We start from the raw sequence: 18,676 nt of genomic DNA, 5'->3' as shown, positions 1-18,676 counted from the left end.
CCACTCACCTCAGCCTCCCAAAGGCGCGGGATTACAGGCTGAGCCACCAAGCCCAGCTCAAAGTAATTTTTAATAGGAATGTTCTCACTGATGTAGGTCCTCTGATGGTTAACAATGATGTTTCTTTTGGATCCATGGCAAAACCAAGACTCTCCATCTGTTATTCAAGGCAAGGATCGTGGGAGAATTTCCTCTCTACTGTGATTCTCCCAAGCTGCTGAAGAAGAAGCCAAATCTATGTATAAAATCCAGAGATAGGCCACTAAAAGTTTTCTGTCTGCACAGAACTATGCTGATTGGTCACTCAATTATACATTTAAGGAAAGAGACCCACTTGTGAATGAAGAAATATCTCGGCTGGGCTCGGTAGCTCAGCCTGTAATCCCCGCACTTTGGGAGGCTGAGGTGGGTGAACTGCCTGAGCCCACGGGTTCGAGATCAGCCTGGGCAACTTGGCAAGACATTGTCTCTACAATAAATCAAAAAAATTTCCAGGGCACAGTAGCGCACGCCTGCAGTTCTGACTGCTTGAAAGGCTGAGGTGGAAGGATCGCCAGAGCCCAGCAGGTCGACATTGGGGTGGCCATGAGTGTGCCACTGCACTCCAGCCTAGGCGACAGAGTGAGACTCCAACTCAGAAAAAAAAAAAAAAAAAGAAATATCTCAAAAGTCTTGAAGAGTAGCCAGGAAACATGGCGTTCAACAATAGAACCCTCTTATAACAGATCTCATCAAAGTATACATTTCAGATTGTTTCCGGTAACTTCTGCAAAACAGAACAAACCACGACAAGAATCTAAAATTAAATTCTTCCCATAATTTTGTACAAAATAGAATGTAGAGAGACTCAGAAGTTCACTAGGAATTAATATTTCAAGAAAAACAATGGATCAGTAAAAGAATTCATTAGAGATTTAAAACAGCCTCAACTCCCACAAGGGTAGTAGTGCAGCAGACACTCAGTGGTCCACCCTCATTCTATTGGCACTCACCTGTGCATGTAGACTTGGCAGGTCCCACATCCTGCTGTTCTCCACCCTGAGTGTGCTCACCCGCCAGAGGAGCTCTCAACCAGTGATGGATGGGAGCAATAAGTCTCCAGTCTCCTCGTCCCTTGAGTGAGACAACTCTGAGGCATGTTGTACATAATATCCTCAAGTTCCCCAATGGTACAGAGCCTCAGTTTGCCAGAGGGGTAATCTGCTTATTAATAAATCCTCTATTGCCTTTCTTACTTTCCTGCCTTGCTTCCCTGTCTCCATTCTGTGACGTCTGAGGGTCACCTCCCAAATAAACTATTTGCCCCCAAATTCTTATCTCAGGGGCTGCTTCTAGGGGTAACCTAGATTATGACTCTAGAAGTACCTAAAAAGTTCTTATTAAGAAAATTAGTGATAAAGATATCAACCTGAAATTGATTCTAAAATTATTTAGCTTGCAACAGCAACAACAAGAAAACTAGACAGATACTAGCTGAGGCAGCAGACTAGTAACTTGAGAAAAATTTGGATTTGGTAGTGAATTCTAAGTATGGCTTTAGTTCACTTAGCCTATGTTCTCCTGACCAAATTTTTATTGTTTAAGCAAGGCATTCTTTAATACAATGCGTTGTTAGGCAGCAAAGTGTGAAAGCAAATAGAGTGGGTTTTACTCTCCTTGAAAGTGATATAATTGAGTTTACAACTACAAATAGGACAAAGATTGCTGATAGGATAAAGAATCCATTATAAAGGCAAGATCTCAAGAGATCTGTCTATAATTGTTCAACGAATAAAATGATGCTTCAAAGTATAGACTCACAGAACTTTTGAAAGAAAAGAAATATTCAAAGCATCTGGTCTAATTCTTTATTTTAAAGCATACTATAGTATCCAGAAAAGCTTGGTGACCCAAGGCCACAGAGGTAGTGGTAGAATTGGGACCTGACTCATGTTAGTCCCTGGCTTTATAAAACCTTCAGTAACTCCTGAAGGCCTGAAGAACAAAATCTAAATTCCTTAGCTTATCAGTCAAGGTCCTCAACCCCTGGGGACAGCCTCCCTCCTCAGCCATCTGTTTCTCTCTGTCTTCCTAAACTGGACTGCTAATTGTAGTCAGAGCTCACCTTACCCTCTCATCTCATCAAACATCAACCACTGGGTTGGCGCTGGGTGAACTTGCAATCCGAAGAAACACCCTGAACTAGTACCCAACCTATGGCCCTCCCTCCTCCTTTTTCTTTCTTGTTTTGAGACAAAGGGTCTTACTTTGTTGCCCAAGCTGGAGAGTAGTGACACAATCATAGCTCACTGCAGCCTCAAACTTCTGGGCTCAAGCAATCATCCCTCCTCAGCTCCCAAGTAGCTAGAACTGCAGATGGAATTGCCTGGCTAATGTTTTAAATTTTTCATAGAGACAAGGTCTCATTATGTTGCCCAGACTGGTCTCGAATTCCTGGTCTCAAGTGATCCTTCCACCTCAGCCTCCAAAGTTGCTGGGATTACAGGTGCGAGTCACAGCTCCTGGCCCTTTTTATTTCTTATCTTTGGTATATCTACTTCTAAATCCTGAGAAATAACTTGCTCACAGATACACAGCTAGTTAGTAGTAGAGCTAGGATAGAATATAGGCTAACTCCCAAACCAATACTATCCCCACAATACAAAGGCCTTTTCTTTACAAGTCCTTCAACATAGGTATAAATGTATCCACTCTGCATCGTTTAAATAAGAGTTGTGATGCATGACAAAGTATTCACACATGTAAAACACAACTATTCTGAATCTTAAGTGAAACATTATCAAACTAATTTAATGATAATTTTAATCTAAAATAAGGTGTACATTGCCATCCTGGACTTAGAAGGGGGCTAGATAGAGTTGATTTGGTGGCTCTCATCTCTCTTTAGAAACATGTCCAAGGAAGTTTGAAAGGCTGTATCCATGTTTCTCCTGATCAACGTCCCTGTTCTAAGGACAACAGTGACAGAGATTAACACGTGTGAAGTCTCTAAATATATACTGTAAAGCATAGGAGGCTGAATCTATAGAAAACTCTCAATAAATGTTTCCTAAATGGAACTTTGTTTTTTTTTCATTTGTGTGAAGTCCTCAAGCAGAGGGTGAGAAGGCAGATTTTTCAGGATTATCATCACCGGACTTCCAGTTTGGTCTTCTAGGTTCAACATGGCAACCGGGGACTTCAGAATGCAGGTAACAGGGAACACTCACGTGCTATTTATTCAGAATGCCGTATGGAGGCCTTGGTAGCAATTTACATCAGCCAGGATTTTCCTCAGGGATGGTTAATAATTAATGGTTTACGCTGTGTGTCAAAATGTATTACAAATAAATTCCCAGTCCTTACGTCCTCAACTGACACCTGAAGTTGAAAACTGCAACACATGCTACCATGAGCCTCAAAACATGAATTTTTCTGGACACCCAGTTGCATAAGCAAAAGGTATATTAAGACAATGTTGCCGGGCTCGGTGGCTCAGCCTGTAATCCCAGCGCTCTGGGAGGCCGAGGTGAGCGGATTGCCTGAGCCCGCGGGTTCGAGACCCACCTGGGCAACTTGGCGAGACCTCATCTCTACAATAAATCAAAAATCAGCCAGGCATGGTAGCGCGCGCCTGTAATTCCGGCTACTCAGAAGGCTGAAGAGCAAGGATCGCCAGAGCCCAGTAGTCAAGGCTGTGGTGGCCGGGAGCATGCCACTGCACTCCAATCTGGGCGACGGAGTGAAACTCCAACTCAAAAAACAAAACAAAGCAAAACAAAAAGACAATGTCTTTGTATCTGGCCTTAATGTTTTGGAAGAAAAGTATCTTAAATCACTGGAGTTTTTTATTAAAAAAAAAAAAAAAAGAGTGCATGAGAAAAAACATAAACATAAGAAACTATGTTCTTAAATTTCACTGATGGAAAATTTAATTTTTTTTTTGAGTCAGGGTCTTACACTGTTGCCCAGATTGGAGTGCAGTGGCATCATCACGGCTCATTGTAGCCTCAATCTCCTCAGCTCAGGCAATCCTTCTACCTCAGCCTCTTGAGTAGCTGGGACTACAGGTACACACCACTGTGTTTGGCTAATTTTTTTCTTTCTTTTTTTTTTTTGTAGAGACAACTTCTCACTATATTGCTCAGGCTGGTGTCAAACTCCTGACCTCAAACAATTGTCCCACCTTGGTCTTCCAAAGTGCTGGTATTATAGGCATGAGCCTATACCTGGCCAAATTTGATGTTAAGTAGGAAAAAAATTTCTCTTCAAAAGTCCTTTACTAATTGTATTTAAGTATTACTAGTCTTAGCTCTTTTAGTGTTGCATTTACTTAGGCTGACAGAAAAGTTGACCATAACATTGTTTTAGGTTCAGACTATCATTGAAAATGACCTAAACTGGTGACTGGGATTCTCTGTTGGGAAATAGAGGGGCAATTAACATTCATCTAGCATCATCTATATCCCAGGCACTATGCTAAATACTTTATTCATGATATTCTTATTTAATTCTTAGAACTCCTCATTCATTCTCATTATCTTAATTTTTTCACAGTACAACCCACGAATTTGTAGGTTATAAACCACAGAGTGGTTTTGAAGTATTTATCAAATAATTCCCAAGTTGAATGTTCCCTGGATAACCAACAGTTGGTTAAGAGTGCTGGGCAACTTTTTGGCTAAGTTACAAGTCGTTATTGTTGTCTACTTTAAACAAGAATAAATCCTACAGATTAAGCCACTAAGTCAGTTGGCACTTGCCATGTTGACTCTGTAATCTTTTTATGTAACACTGGGCTATCTCCAGATTTAGCATTAAGCAGTGTAAATGGGGGATAAACAGAAGAGAGATCAAACTTTTATGAACAGCCTTTTAGCGATCAGGGGCCATGCAGCTATTTGCATACAGCATATTTTATGCAACCCTTACTACAGGCATCATCATCCCAGTTTACATATGAGCAAACTCAGGCTTTTGAAGGAGTTTTATTACCTTGGCGAACTCATATTGCCAGTAAGTAATTCAAATGTCAGAGCACGTGCTCTTTGCACACCCCACAATCCCTTCCTATAAAGCTGTGGTCTCAACCAGGTGTGATTGTGTCTCCTATGGGATATTTGTTAATGTCTAGAAACATTTATGGTTGTTGCACTGGGGGGTGTGCTATTGGCACCTAGTGAGTAGAAGCCAGGAATGTTGCTAAACATCCTACAATACATAGAACAGTCCCTGTGACAGAATTATCCTCAGGTCAATAGTGCCAAGACTGAGAAACCTGCTGTAAAGCAGTAAACTTTGAACTATTAAACATACTATTCCTTGTTTCTATAAATATCTACGTTCAGATAAACCCTATCTCATTCAAAATAGTCATTTCAAAGGGCCACATATTTATTCCAACAATTTTCTTGTGCTAACAGCACTTCTATAAACTTATTTCTATGAATTTCCTTCAGATTCAAAGGTATGTGGTTTTAAATAGCTTCTATGGTGGCAATATCTGTACTTTGTAGCTTTGATATTTGAAAAAGGTTAAAATTATCTCTCAAATCTGGTAAAAAAAATTATGTGTGATACAGCTACACAGTGACAGTAACAGATGCAATCAAGTACCTGGCTCAGGCCAGGAGTACTCCAAGTAATATTTACTACATAGTAGATGTTAGTATCCCACTTCACAGATGAAAAAACTACTGCATCAGGAAGTTAAGTGACTTGACCACAGCCAAAACACTTAAGTATAGAAGCTGGAATTCTAAGCCCAGATCTGTCAGTCTTCAAAACCCACTGGGATGATACAGATTTCCTATGAGCCTTATAAGCTGGCTCTTAAGGCAATTCCAAAGGTTTAAAAAAATCCCCTCCCTCCACTGACACGATAATATTCTAAATAATGGCAGCACTGTCAAAATAAATGCAGAGCGTTACAGTGCAATTAGTTTGAAGAAAACAAATTCACCTGTCTAAGTTCAACTATGTGATACATATACATATGTGATTATATTTTAATCACACATTAACTTGAGTCACCCCTCATGAGCTCTCTCCTTCTTTATACATGGCCCTTCAACTGACATGTAAATAAGTCAGTAGATAAAGGAGAAAGACCAAAAAAAGGGAACTGCAGAGGAAACTAGACAGAAAAGGAAGCTACGTAGGCTCAAGGAGGCCAGTGAGGAGGAACAATGACAGTCGGAAGTAGTAAGCCCTTAAATACCTTTCAAAAAGAAAACATGTATTATTGGCAAGGCTACTGCTCAGAAGACAAGGAGATGGTTCATTTCTCAGAGAAAAATAACTTGCTTTTTGTTATAAGAAGTATATATTGTGGCAATGATTTCATGGACATGACACTGAAAGCAGACAATAAAAGCAAAATTAAATAAATGGGACATCAAACTTAAAAAGTGTTGTGCATCAAAGAACACAATCAACAGAGTGAAAAAGCAACCTATGGAATGGGAGAAAATATTTGCCATTCATATATCTGATCAGGAGTCAATACCCAGAATATATAAAGAACTCCTACAACTCAACAACAACAAAAAAAATCAAATAACCTGTTTTAAAATGGGCAGAGGACTTGAATAGACATTTCTCCAAAGATGATATGCAAATAGCCAATAAGCAGATGAAAAGATACTTAATGTCACTAATCAGAGAAATGCAAATTAAAACTCTAATGAGATATCATCTCACATCCCCATTAGGATGGCTAATAAAAAGAAAACAGAAAATAAGTGTTGGCAAGGATTCGAGAAATTGTATATTGTTGGTAGGATGTAAAACGATGCAGCTTCTTTGGAAAGCAGTATGTAGGTTCCTCAAAAATCAAAAACAGAACTACCATATGATCCAACATTTCCACTTCTGGGCATATAACCAAAGAAATTGAAAACAGGACCTTGAAGAAATATTTGCACACCTATGTTTATAGCAGTACCATTCACAATAGCCAAGCGGTAGAGGCAACCTAAATGTCTACCAACAGATGAGTAGATTTTTAAAAATGTGGTATATACACAGAAAGGAATATTATTCAGTTTCAAAAGGAAATTCTGACACATGCTGCAATATGAATGAACCGTTAGGTTAAATAAAATAAGGCAGTCACAAAAAAGACAAACGCTGTATGATTCCACTAATATAAGGTACCTGGAATAGTCAAATGCATAAAGACAGAAAACAGAATGGTGGATGCCAGGGGCTGGAGGCTGGGGGAATGAGGAGCTGTTGTTTCAGATCCACAAAATGAAAAAGTTCTAGAGCTCTGTTTCACCATAATAAGGACATATTTAACAGTACTGAACTGTATGCTTAAAAGTGGTTGAGATGGTATGTGTTTTTTACAATAAAAAACAAACCAAAACAAAAGTTTACATTATGAAAGTAGCTTCAATATCTAGCTACCATCTAATACTCTCATCACATATGATAAAAACAGGACATATAAAGGGACAATTTCAAGTGGAGCCCTATGGCTTGTTTTGGTTGCCCTTCAGACAAAGTACATATAAGCTAAAGCCTGCTCAAAAGAGTTTAATTGATTATGCTGTGGTATTATTAACATCAGCTTTAAAAACTAGTGTATGCAATGGTGTGCTAAAATTAGGGAGTTTTGGTCCCAAATCCCTTACTGACCAACTGCTACATTCTGGGCCCTTAACTAACTTCCTAACTCCCCTCCTTCCTTCCCTCCTTCCTCCCTCCCTTCCTTCCTCCTCTCTAAAGCAAAGGGTTTAGACTAGATAATCCCTTCCTAAGTTGGTAAATTTTGTGGTTCTCTTCATTACTTAGGAAAACAGCAAATACATATCCTTCATCTGCAATGTACTTTTAGCTACCTGGAGACAACGCATTATAAAGGTGGAAGGCGTCATCCTTTTTCTACTTTTGACAAACACTTAATAAATAATACTACTTATATAAACACATACATTAAGATGGTGAGATTCAATAGTGAACACAAACAGAAGACACAAAAAGAGGATGATGGCTACTGCAGAGATGATGAGCCACACTGCCCTCCTAGGGACATATGACCCTCCACTTGAGCAATAACCTGTCTGAGGAGCTCAGAGATTGAGACTCTATAGGTTCTATAACACATTTACAAGCACTCTGGTGTAGGCTGGATTCAGTCACATTCGTCTCATAGCCTCTAGGTTTCCACAGAGCAACCTTTCTCTATCGCTTCCCTTATTTATAGTGACACATCAGACATTCCAATAAATGTCATGTATACAATTGTCTAAGCCCCCTCCCCCTGCTGAGGAATTCAATGAGGTAAATTTTTCCAGGGTTGCTAGTCTTGACCCAAAATAAGTACATGTCTTCTATTTCATGATAGGTAAGTTTTGTTTTTAACTTAAGACTTTGATTTTGATACTTCTATTCCATGCTTCTGCCCACTGGCTGGATCCCTGGTCAGAATATTCTGAATTCATCAGTGTATCTAATAAAGTCTTGTCTATAAAAGCAACAGCAAACAAAAATCACTCATATAGGATTGCATGCCATTGTGAGGTAAGCAGTTTAACTGCTCAGTGGAAACTTGAAGTGACTTTGAATAGGCTTCTGAATGCTGTGAAAAAGATATCAGGAAAAGCTGACCGGCTCAAACCAGCTTTCTCATTAACAGGGAACCCTTGTCATCTGAGGATCAAAAGTCATCCATTACTGCCAACCTTTAGTAACTAATTTATAACCATGATTTGCTCCATTTCCTAAGAGTCAAAGGTCAACTGTAACATAGGAAAATTCATTTCTTGTCCATCACTATTTTCCCCTCTACAGATACAAGGTACTGCTATAAACGCCTTCAAAACTGTACATACCAGTTGAGTATCCCTTATACAAAATGCCTGGGACTAGAAGTGTTTCGGATTTTTGATATTTCAAATTTTAGAATATTTGCATTGTACTTACCAGTTGAGCATGGCTAATCTAAAATCTGAAAGGCTCCAATGAGCATTTCCTTTGAGCATTATGTTGGCGCTCAAAATATTTTGGATTTTGGAGCACTTTGGATTTTGGATTTTCAAATTATAGCTGCTCAATCTGTAATGCAAAATCCTACTATGACTATGTGACAGCTGGCCAAGTTAAGCCTAAAGCAAAAATGTGAAATTCAGGATCAGATTGCATGTATAAATGAAGCAAATAGTACTGTAATTTTACAGAAAATTCCTAGTTAACTGGAGAAAATGAGGTTCTCAGCATTGAGGGCCCTGTTTGACCTATACTACAGAGCCACAGCCTAATAGAAGACAATCAGACTAGAAGGAAAAGACCCAATGAAGAGGGAGGTGGCTTTCTGAAGTGCAATCCCAGCCACTCTGCTTCCAAACTGGAAACATGTTTGTCTCAGGATCACCTCATCCTGCCAAACTCATTTATCTTAGATATCAATTTTCCAACACAAACCTTGTTTTCGTCTTCTATTACTTTGAGAAAATGGTAATCGATTATTTCATTCTCTGTTTGACAACAGTTACTTCTACTATGTCTGGGAAAAAGACATAGTGATAAATGACTTAAATGACCTTCTTAGTTTTTATTTAACCATTTTTTACAGCACTTACAGTTTGCTAGGCATTTTCCCAAGAACCTTAGAACTGATAACTCACTTAATCCTTATAAATTAAGGAACAATCGAGTACAGGTAAGCATAAATAAAAATGGAGTCTGCTATGCTGGGGAGCAAAGTTACAAGACTTTGTTTTTTCAGGTTTATGAAGATTGGCCTTCACTCGCAAAGATGCTCCCCACCTTCGGGTGCTGGGTTTAAAGGCCACTGGGGAGAGAATGGGTACACTTTTCATAGAGACCATAAAGCTTCCTCCCAAAAAGGAATCACAATCCTATCATTGTTTGCTGATGTCTATTACATGCACACACTATATATCCAACAGAAATGTATACAAAAACACATGCATGCACGAGAATGTTTCTAGCAGCACTCTTCAAACTGGAAACAACCTAAAAGGTCCAACAGCAGTAAAATAAATAAATTGTGGCATATTCATACAAAAGAATACAGTAATGAGAATGAACTAGGAATACACACAATGGCACAGATGCACCTCATGAGCCTGACACTGAATGAAAGAAGCTAGACATAAAAGGCTGTATACTATATGATTTCATGTACGTGAAGTTCAGGGATAAGCAAAACCAATCTATGGAGACAGAGAAGTGAGGGTTGCTTGCAAAGGAGCACAAGGGAACTTCTGGAGTGATGGAAATATTTTCTTTTTGGAAGGGATATTGTTTACGTGTACATAGCCATTCATTAAACTCGAGTTATATACTGCTGATCTGTGCATTTCACCTACTACAAATTTTACCTCTATTTAAAAGGGAGAGATATGACCTCACATGTGTTATGAGACTTTCAAAGCCATGGATGCCTGTTTTGCAGCTGTCCTACATGTGCTACTAAAGGCAGGTCAACAATCTGTAGCCTAATCCAGTTGTTAAGGCAAAGCAGAGCCTCTGAAACTGAGAAGTCAGACATAAGAGTCCTCTAACTCAGCTTACCTCTAATTTTCCCTCTGTCCATTCACTACAGAAGACATGCACCATGGAAGGTTGATGAGGAGATGCCAGACCTCTCTGGCTCTCAAGTCAAGTTTGAATACCTTCCCAGGGTACTCTGCTATAAGATTTGATACGATGCATTCCTGGCTCAGACAGAGGACAGTCCCAACGGTGTACCTGGAGGCCCCAGGGAGTGTATCTGGGCATGGTTCTCATGATATGCATGAGAATGCTGCTCCTCCTCCTAAATATTATCAATGGAGGAAGGGACACAATAGAATTAAGACGTTTAGAGACCTGTTATTTTGTGAGGTTGAATGTGGCAAACTCCTTGTTAGCCTTCAAATCCATAGCAGTTAAATTTGGATGGGCACATGGGCAACTAGCAAGAGACTACATTTCCCAGCTTCCCTTGTAGCTAGTTGGAGTTATGTGACCATGTTCTCATCAATGGAATGTGAGTAGAAGTGGTATATGTCAATTCGACTTGCTTTAAAGGAAATCACTTGCCCTGTGTCTCCTCTCTTTCTTGCATTCCACAGACTGGAACCCGGAGTGGCAGTGACTTAGCTTCAACTATATAGACGGATGAAAGAGCTACATAAGAGTTAGATGCCAAGTCCCTGAACAACTCCTGGAGCAGTGCTGTGCCACTAGCCTGGTCCACTCCCCTCTAGACTGCTATATGAAAGAGAAATTTCAACCTTATTTAAATCATTGCATTCACGGCCTCTTTATTACAGCATCTTAGTTAATACCCGTAGCACTTACGCTTTTGAGGTTTGTGGTCTCCAGGCAGGCATTTCCAAATTTCATATACTCTACTTAGCCCAGCAATTCCCAAGTTCAGATTATACTAGTACATAAACACAGCACCCTCTTAAAAAAAAAAATCATACGTTAATCTTGTTGCTTAAGCTAGTCCTCTATAGGCTACAATTCCTTATTCACATTTACAGGTTGTTTTGAGACATGGTCCCATCCTCCATGCTTAGCCTACATCTCCTGTATTTGCTTCACCTGAATTTTATGTTCTAGTCACAATGGATGTTTCCCAAATGCACCTTACATGTGAAAAACTCTATGCTCACCTTTCTGGTCTGACCAAACGGAATGGTCTTTTTCATCATCCCCCAATCCCCTACTTTCTCCTGTCCATAAGGTAAGTCTTATGAATTCTTCAAAATCCAGTCCCAAAAAGCCTAGAGAAGCTTCTCTAAAACCCCCAAGCAGAATGACTCCCTCCCTAGGCTGTACTTGAGTAGCACTTTAGACAAACCATCATGAAGCCATTTATCACCCTGAGCTATTGGGGTTTATTTATGTGTCTCATCTTATAACTAGAATATATATGTTCCAAAGACAAAGTCCCTGAGGACAAACACCATGCCTTGTCCATCTTCATAACCTTGGCATTTAGTATGTGACCTGGCTCATACATGCTGAGTGTTGAACAAAAGAAGGAAGCAGAATTCATCAGGTGGCACATTTCAAAAACCGTTACATACATTATCATTCTTACCTATTCAGTGCAAACGCATAGTGGAATTTAATATTATGCTGATCAGCCAAATCACATGTAGGCAGCATCTCCAATGTTTCTACCAGCTTCACCATCGCATCATAGTCCTGTTGGCAAGAGGTTCCAAGGTGAGAAAGAGAGGAAACATAGCTCCTCACAGACTTTTTCTGAATAGTTATAAACACGAAACAGCCTCAGCACTTAAAGATAGGCCTTTCCTTACAGAGGGCATTTAGCGAAGTCACTTGCAGCCTTTAACAGAACAGGAAAAAGATCAGAAAGCAAGACAGATGAGGGGGAGGAACAGAGAAGGAATCCCTCTTATCATAGGGCACAAAGTGATCAAGGGAAAAGAATTAAATCCAAAGGCAACAAAAGAATGTAAATGAGCCTAAAAGCCAGGAAAAAGTTACCTTGCTTTGAGTGTAGGAGAGTTATGTGTTAAAATAAACTGTACATATACGTGCAAGAAAACTGACAGTCAATTTCCCGCATAAAGGGAGAAAACATCCCAGTCCTTCCTATTTTGCCAGAATCAAACAATCTAATCCAGAATTTCTCAACCTTAGCATTACTTATATTTTGGGGCCAGGTAGTTCTCTGATGTGAGGGCTGTCCCGGGCAGTAGGATGCTGGCTTCAACCCAACAGAAGCCAGCAGCACTCCCCACCCCAGTCTTCCCACACACTTAGTTTTGACAATCAAAAATGTCTCCAGACACTGCCAAATATCCCTGGGTTGAGAACCACTGCTCTAAACTTGGCATAATTACCCAGGGGAAAACTGTTACCATGTTTGTCTCTGCTAAGTCCCCTCTTAGCAGTGCCACCTGTTACCCTTTCAGCCAGGCATGGAATCATTGGTACTGGCCAACTCGCTGACAGCCTGCCATCATCAGCAGAGGAGGGCTTCCCAATGAAATCCCATGTCTGTCTTGTGGCTCTGCACCTTGATGCTGCTGCCCCCTAAGAAAGAGAAGGCAGTTGTATTCCAGGAACTTCCTGGCTCAGCTTTGAGCCTAAGAGTCTCACCAGTGAAACATTATGAAAAGAAAGGATACACGAAGGCAAGAACAGAAGGACAACAGCAGCTCAAGGGAAGAAAGTTTAAGAATAGTCATTTCCATTTGCTTGTCCTGTGGGGGCCTGATCTAATCATTATTGTAATCCCTAATAGCCCCTGCTATTAAAATCAGCTAGCTGGATCTACTTGTCACTAGGAGCATGAGTTCCTTAGTGGCTGGTTCTGTTCTTGGTCCAGGTCATAAATGGATGCCTCTGTCTTTCAGGTTTAAAGACCTGTGGCTAACAAACTCCCACATGGCTTTGTAGAATTCCACAAGTAAGGTACATGACCCTGTGTTCCTCCAAAGGGAAGGGAGGCAAAACATCCTTAGAAATGGCTCAGTGGGCCAGGCTCAGTGGCTCAGCCTGTAATCCCAGCACTTTGGGAGGCCGAGGCGAGTGGATTGCCTGAGCTCGTGGGTTCGAGACCAACCCAGGCAGTTTGGTGAGACCTTGTCTCTATAATAAATCAATAATTAGCCAGGTGTGGTAGTGCGCACCTGTAGTTCTGGCTACTTGGAAGGCTGAGGCGGAAGGATCGCCAGAGTCTAGCAAGTCGATGCTGGGGTGGCCATGAGTGTGCCACTGCACTCCAGTCTGGGTAACAGAGTGAAAAAAAAATTAGCCAGGTGTGGTAGTGGGCACCTGTAGTTCCGGTTACTTGGAAGGCTGAGGCAGAAAGATCGCCAGAGCCCAGCAGGTCGATGCTGGGGTAACCATGAGTGTGCATGCCACTGCACTTCAGCCTGGGCGACAGAATGAGACTCCAACTCAAAAAAAAAAAAAACAAAGAGACCCCAACTCAAAAAAAACAAAAAAGGGAAGAAATGGCTCAGCGACATTCAACTTGGAGGCAAGAAACACCCAATTTCCTTCCTGGTACCATGTCCCAAAAGCCTTGCCTCAAGAACCCTCCAGTAGCTTCTGATGCCTGTCTTAGAATAAACATCTGCATTTCCTGAGTCCTGTGTGTGTCTCCTCTACTCCTGTTCTGTCACTGATGAGTGGTGGTAAACAAAGAAGGAAATGACAAAGGTCTACAGGAAGTAGCAGAGTAGAGGAAACAAGAACAAAAACAATAGAGCCAGATAGTCTTAGTTGGAGTCCTGAACTCATCAACTATTGTGTGACCTTCAACAACTTAACTTCTCTGTGCTTCAGTTTCCTCATTTGTAAAATGAGGATAATCAGAATATACAAACTTCATAGGGTTTTTTTGTTTGTTTGTTTGTTTGTTTGTTTGTTTGTTTTTTGAGTCTCACTCTGTTGCCTAGGCTGGAGTGCAGGGGCACACTCATGGCAACCTGAGCGTCGACCTGCTGGACTCTGGCGATCCTTCTGCCTCAGCCTTCCAAGTATCCGGAACTACAGGTGCATGCTACTACGCCCAGCTAATTTTTGATTTATTGTAGAGACGAGGTCTCACCAAATTGCCCAGGCTGGTCTCAAACACATGGGCTCAGGCAATCCACTTGCCTCGGCCTCCCAAAGTGCTGGGATTACAGGTTGAGCCACCGAGCCCAGCCCATAGGGTTGTTAAGGGGATTAAATGAATTCAGATTTGCAAAAGGCTTGGAACAATGCCTAGCATAAAGTTCATGTAAACTGCAAACTTCTTAGCTCCTTATAATAAGCAGTCCTGTATATGGGATCTCTTATCAAAGTGGTCACACCAGCTCCAGTATGACAGAACCTTCTCCAAAATGTCCACCACAAAAGATCAGCTGGATGACCTATGACCTAGCCACATACCTATTAGTCTATACAACAGTCACTTTACCACATACTGGGTGTAAGAGTACTTCATATAAGTTCTTCACACCAAGCAAGAACTCAGCATATGCTAGACTTAGCTAGTTGTATTTCATACCTGGATATCACGATAGGACAGGAGTAAATTAATGATAATGTCTGGGGTCAGCACTTCAGTATTATCCATGCGGAGTTTGATCCGAGCCAGTTCCTTTGCCAGTTCCTCACCCTGGTATTTCTCTCTGGCTTTCCGGATGTCATTTAACAAGGTTTCTTTGTAAAAAGCACTGGAGAGAGAAACATGAAAACTTTCAGTCACATCTATATGTCCCCATGACTGTCTTCTTTAGTGCTCAAACATGTTGTCACTGATGTGACTTAGGCTAACACAGGAGGACCTTGGCCCAGACCTGAACCTCCCTACCCCAGCAAATGGGCAACACTTTCTACTTGCTACTCACATTTCATAGAAACTAACCAGTAAATGATAAATAAAAATAAGTTCATTATAATCTTGACAATATTTTCAAAGCTGATCCTCCTCTGTGTTTAGAAGACACACAGGACTTGCTGCCCAACCCACCCCACTTCCTCTGGCATTTCAAACCCATAGAGAGTGAGAAGTAATCTTACTTGAATATTTCTTTTCCACACTTATAACAGATTATCACAAAGCCAAACAAAACTTCAAAATCCACAAAACACGAGTGTCTCCACTTAGTAGTCATGAAGATTTCCCCAGTTGAGGGAGGCTGGAAACTGGTGTTGTGTCCCAGAGCAATCCAAGAAAGAACACACAGAGGCCATGTCTGGAAGCTTCCAGACAACCTTACTCTCCTTGTCATATTCAACTGCTGGAATGTTTTTCTAACATAAAATATAAAACTTCCTTCAAGGGGCATCTGGATAATAATGTGGATGCTTGAAAACACTTATAGCAGTTTAAACCTACATTGGAATGTCACCATAGCCTCTCAAAGAGCCAATGCTATCATCTGGTACTTAGTTTAAAACCTTGAAAAATGACCTAATTTGGTATATAGAGGTTGGCCATAGATTGACTTAAATATCTTGACTGTTTCCAAGGAATTTTTAAATCAAGACTGGACATTGCCAAGCAGTAATACTGTCAAACCATTAAGAAGCTTGAAATTATCTAACTGGAGAGAGTTTTCAAAATCAGGCTATTCATTAAAAAGAGAGTAAGCTAAATTAAATAATAGTCTCCAGAGAGAGAAAAACAACACAGGAGACAGGATAAGAACAAATGGTACTTACTTTTAATAATTATGAAACTTAGCTAAGTAAGTGCACACACAGTACACAGTCTGGCTCAATGCTCACAACAAGACCTCAATTAACATTTAAAGAATAAAGTGGTGCCCACAGAAGGGGTTCTGATATAAAAATATCAGTGCATAGCATTAGTTTTTTATTCCCTTATTTGTCAATTGCTATCACCCTGATGAACAAATTAGCCGATTCTGCCAGTGTTTAAAATTCTGTCATTAATTGAATGAGTCATTAAGTTGGGTGACAGACATTGACCATTTGATAAACTATGAAGGCATCAAAGCTATTAAAGTGTTATTAGTTTAGCCTGATGAATAAAAACTTACACTTTAGTCTTATTTTTCAAGGGTAATTCTGAAAAATAGTTTTAATATGTTAAAAAATCTAGTAAGAACAGTAACTTTTAAGTGAATAAAATACTGACTTAAGTATGGTTTGGGGACATCAGATATGTAATAAACATGCAGCCATTTCTGCCTCTGGTAACCAGGGAAGATGTTACTAATCAATGTTAATTTGGGAATGGCTCCAAAGCCCTTTTCATCACAGGATTCAACAAATACTTTATAAATCCATTAGAGTTGGCACTTGAGCTAAAATCTTACTCGCCATCTCTATTATAGATGTGTTAAAACATAAGCGCCGTTTCCCTCTCTCTAATCATCGCCAAACACCTATCAGTTCATGGGATGGAATCCACCAATAGATATTTCAAGCCCTTTGAAACTAAACCAAATCAAAAGAGTTGTTTTCCTACTGATACATACATACACTGAATGAGGAACAAACTTGAGTCTATTTCTTGCAAAGAACTGAATCATCCAGCAAATCCAAGCTAACCCACCTCCTTGTCAGACCTGAAAATACAGTATTGGGAAAGCTTTCCATAAAACTTCACTAAAGTGTTTGTTTTGCAATGAGACAATAATTATCAAGGCATGACTGAATGAGGTTTTCCAGGAACATGCCACAAAATGTCCCCCATTTGCTTTCTATGTCGGCATGTGGTCACGCCTAGGTTTCCAGTCTTCTTTTCCCATTAAAGTCTGTAAAAGAAAGTCTGCATCCACAAAGGACATGATGGGATAGAAAAGAAAAGGAGACCATTCATAAGTGTGTGGCTCAGACCAATACCACAATGGTAACACTCCACAGCTCAGGGTGCCATGACTTGAGCCAAAGTGTGACATGAGGTCCTTTACATTTCATAGCAAGTCAGTTCTGCCAGTGTTTTGGAGTTTCATTTGTTTTGAAAGAACAAATCCTTCTCCTTGTGACAAAACTTATAGGAATAAATTCTTTACATTGGCTGCAAGTAAAATAACTGGATTGTTTGGTTAAGAATAATTTTTCTGTCTTTAACTTTCTTGAGCACAAAGGTGAGCTGACTTTTCAAGGCCACACAGCTAGAAATCACCTAAGCCAAGATTCAAATCCAACCCTGTCCTCCTCTGAGTATTCATTACCTCTGACGTAAATCTAGAGAGAACACGTCACAGTACATCCTGAGGTCAGGAGGGCTACAGCCGAACTCAACACAAGCAAGTTTTTATAGCACATGAACTTGAGGTCAGAATGACCTTGCTGAGGCATTTATGTAAAGTTATATTCAGAAATGGTCTTGAAACACAGAACATCATAGTTGAAAGAGATCATTTAAAAGATCACTAATAACTTCCTTATTTTCTAGAAAACAGTCACAGAGAAGAGAAGTTATATGTCAATGTCACACAGGGAGTCAGGGCTAGACATAGGCCCAATCTTGACCTCTTAACCCCAGTTCTGTTCTCTTTTGGCATCACTTCACTGGCCTAGCTTAGTGAGGTAGTAAGGGGTAGCAATAATGGATTCCAGGATGATTTTTAAATGACTGGTTGGAGTTCCTCATTCTCTGGTCACTCTGGTCATTTGAAGATATACCCCCTTCCCTGAAAGTGAAGGGAAATCTTACAAGGCTCCTGGGGTCATTGGTGGCTGATGGGAATTACCATGAGGTCACGTGGATGTCCTTGAGGAGGCTAATGAACCTGTCCACCAGAGGCACGCACAGTGGACCCAGGATGGTGTCCCAGTTGGGCTGCATGTACTCTGAGGCTCGCCTCTGAGCGTCACTCTCACAGCAAAAATAATCAGCACATGGCGTCATGATGTAGGGGATGAAATAATAATTTCCACTAGATGCCTGGAAAAAAAAAAAAGCAAAGACATTCCAGAAAGTAACTGATATGGAAGCATAACTGTGGCTTTGGGCAGGTAGGACCTGTTGGGACAGGGAAGGAGAAAATGCCTGAATAGGAAGACAATGGGTGAGATATGACTAGATCTATTAGGTACAAAACAGGAAACCACTCCATTTCAAAAACTTTACCATATAGATATATGACAAAAATTTGCTTTCAACTGCTGAACTTACCCATATGTGTCTCTGAATTTCATTGGTAGAAATTTTAGGGTTTTAGGTCTCAGAAATCACATTGTTTCATTACATGCCCCCAAAACTAGAAGGAATTTGAACCCACTG

At 40.3% G+C, this 18,676-nt stretch overlaps 1 protein-coding gene across 1 annotated transcript in view; it reads right to left on the bottom strand.

Annotated features, from left to right (window-relative positions):
- The window catches only part of MAP3K15 (mitogen-activated protein kinase kinase kinase 15), a gene marked incomplete at both ends in the record, with an annotated part of 99,706 nt that overhangs the window by 35,170 nt on the left and 45,860 nt on the right, over positions 1–18,676 (bottom strand). The window contains 3 exons of the mRNA XM_008055746.1: positions 12,047–12,153; positions 14,981–15,149; positions 18,144–18,337. Coding sequence (XP_008053937.1) covers positions 12,047–12,153; positions 14,981–15,149; positions 18,144–18,337 — 470 coding nt within the window. The remainder of the gene's footprint in view (positions 1–12,046; positions 12,154–14,980; positions 15,150–18,143; positions 18,338–18,676) is intronic.

This window comes from Carlito syrichta, unplaced genomic scaffold (genome assembly GCF_000164805.1).
Source record: "Carlito syrichta isolate Samal-C Ts95f unplaced genomic scaffold, Tarsius_syrichta-2.0.1 Scaffold301942, whole genome shotgun sequence".
Taxonomy (NCBI): Eukaryota; Metazoa; Chordata; class Mammalia; order Primates; family Tarsiidae; genus Carlito; species Carlito syrichta.
Note: the sequence above shows the minus strand (reverse complement) of the source record. Positions and strands in the feature narration are given on the sequence as shown.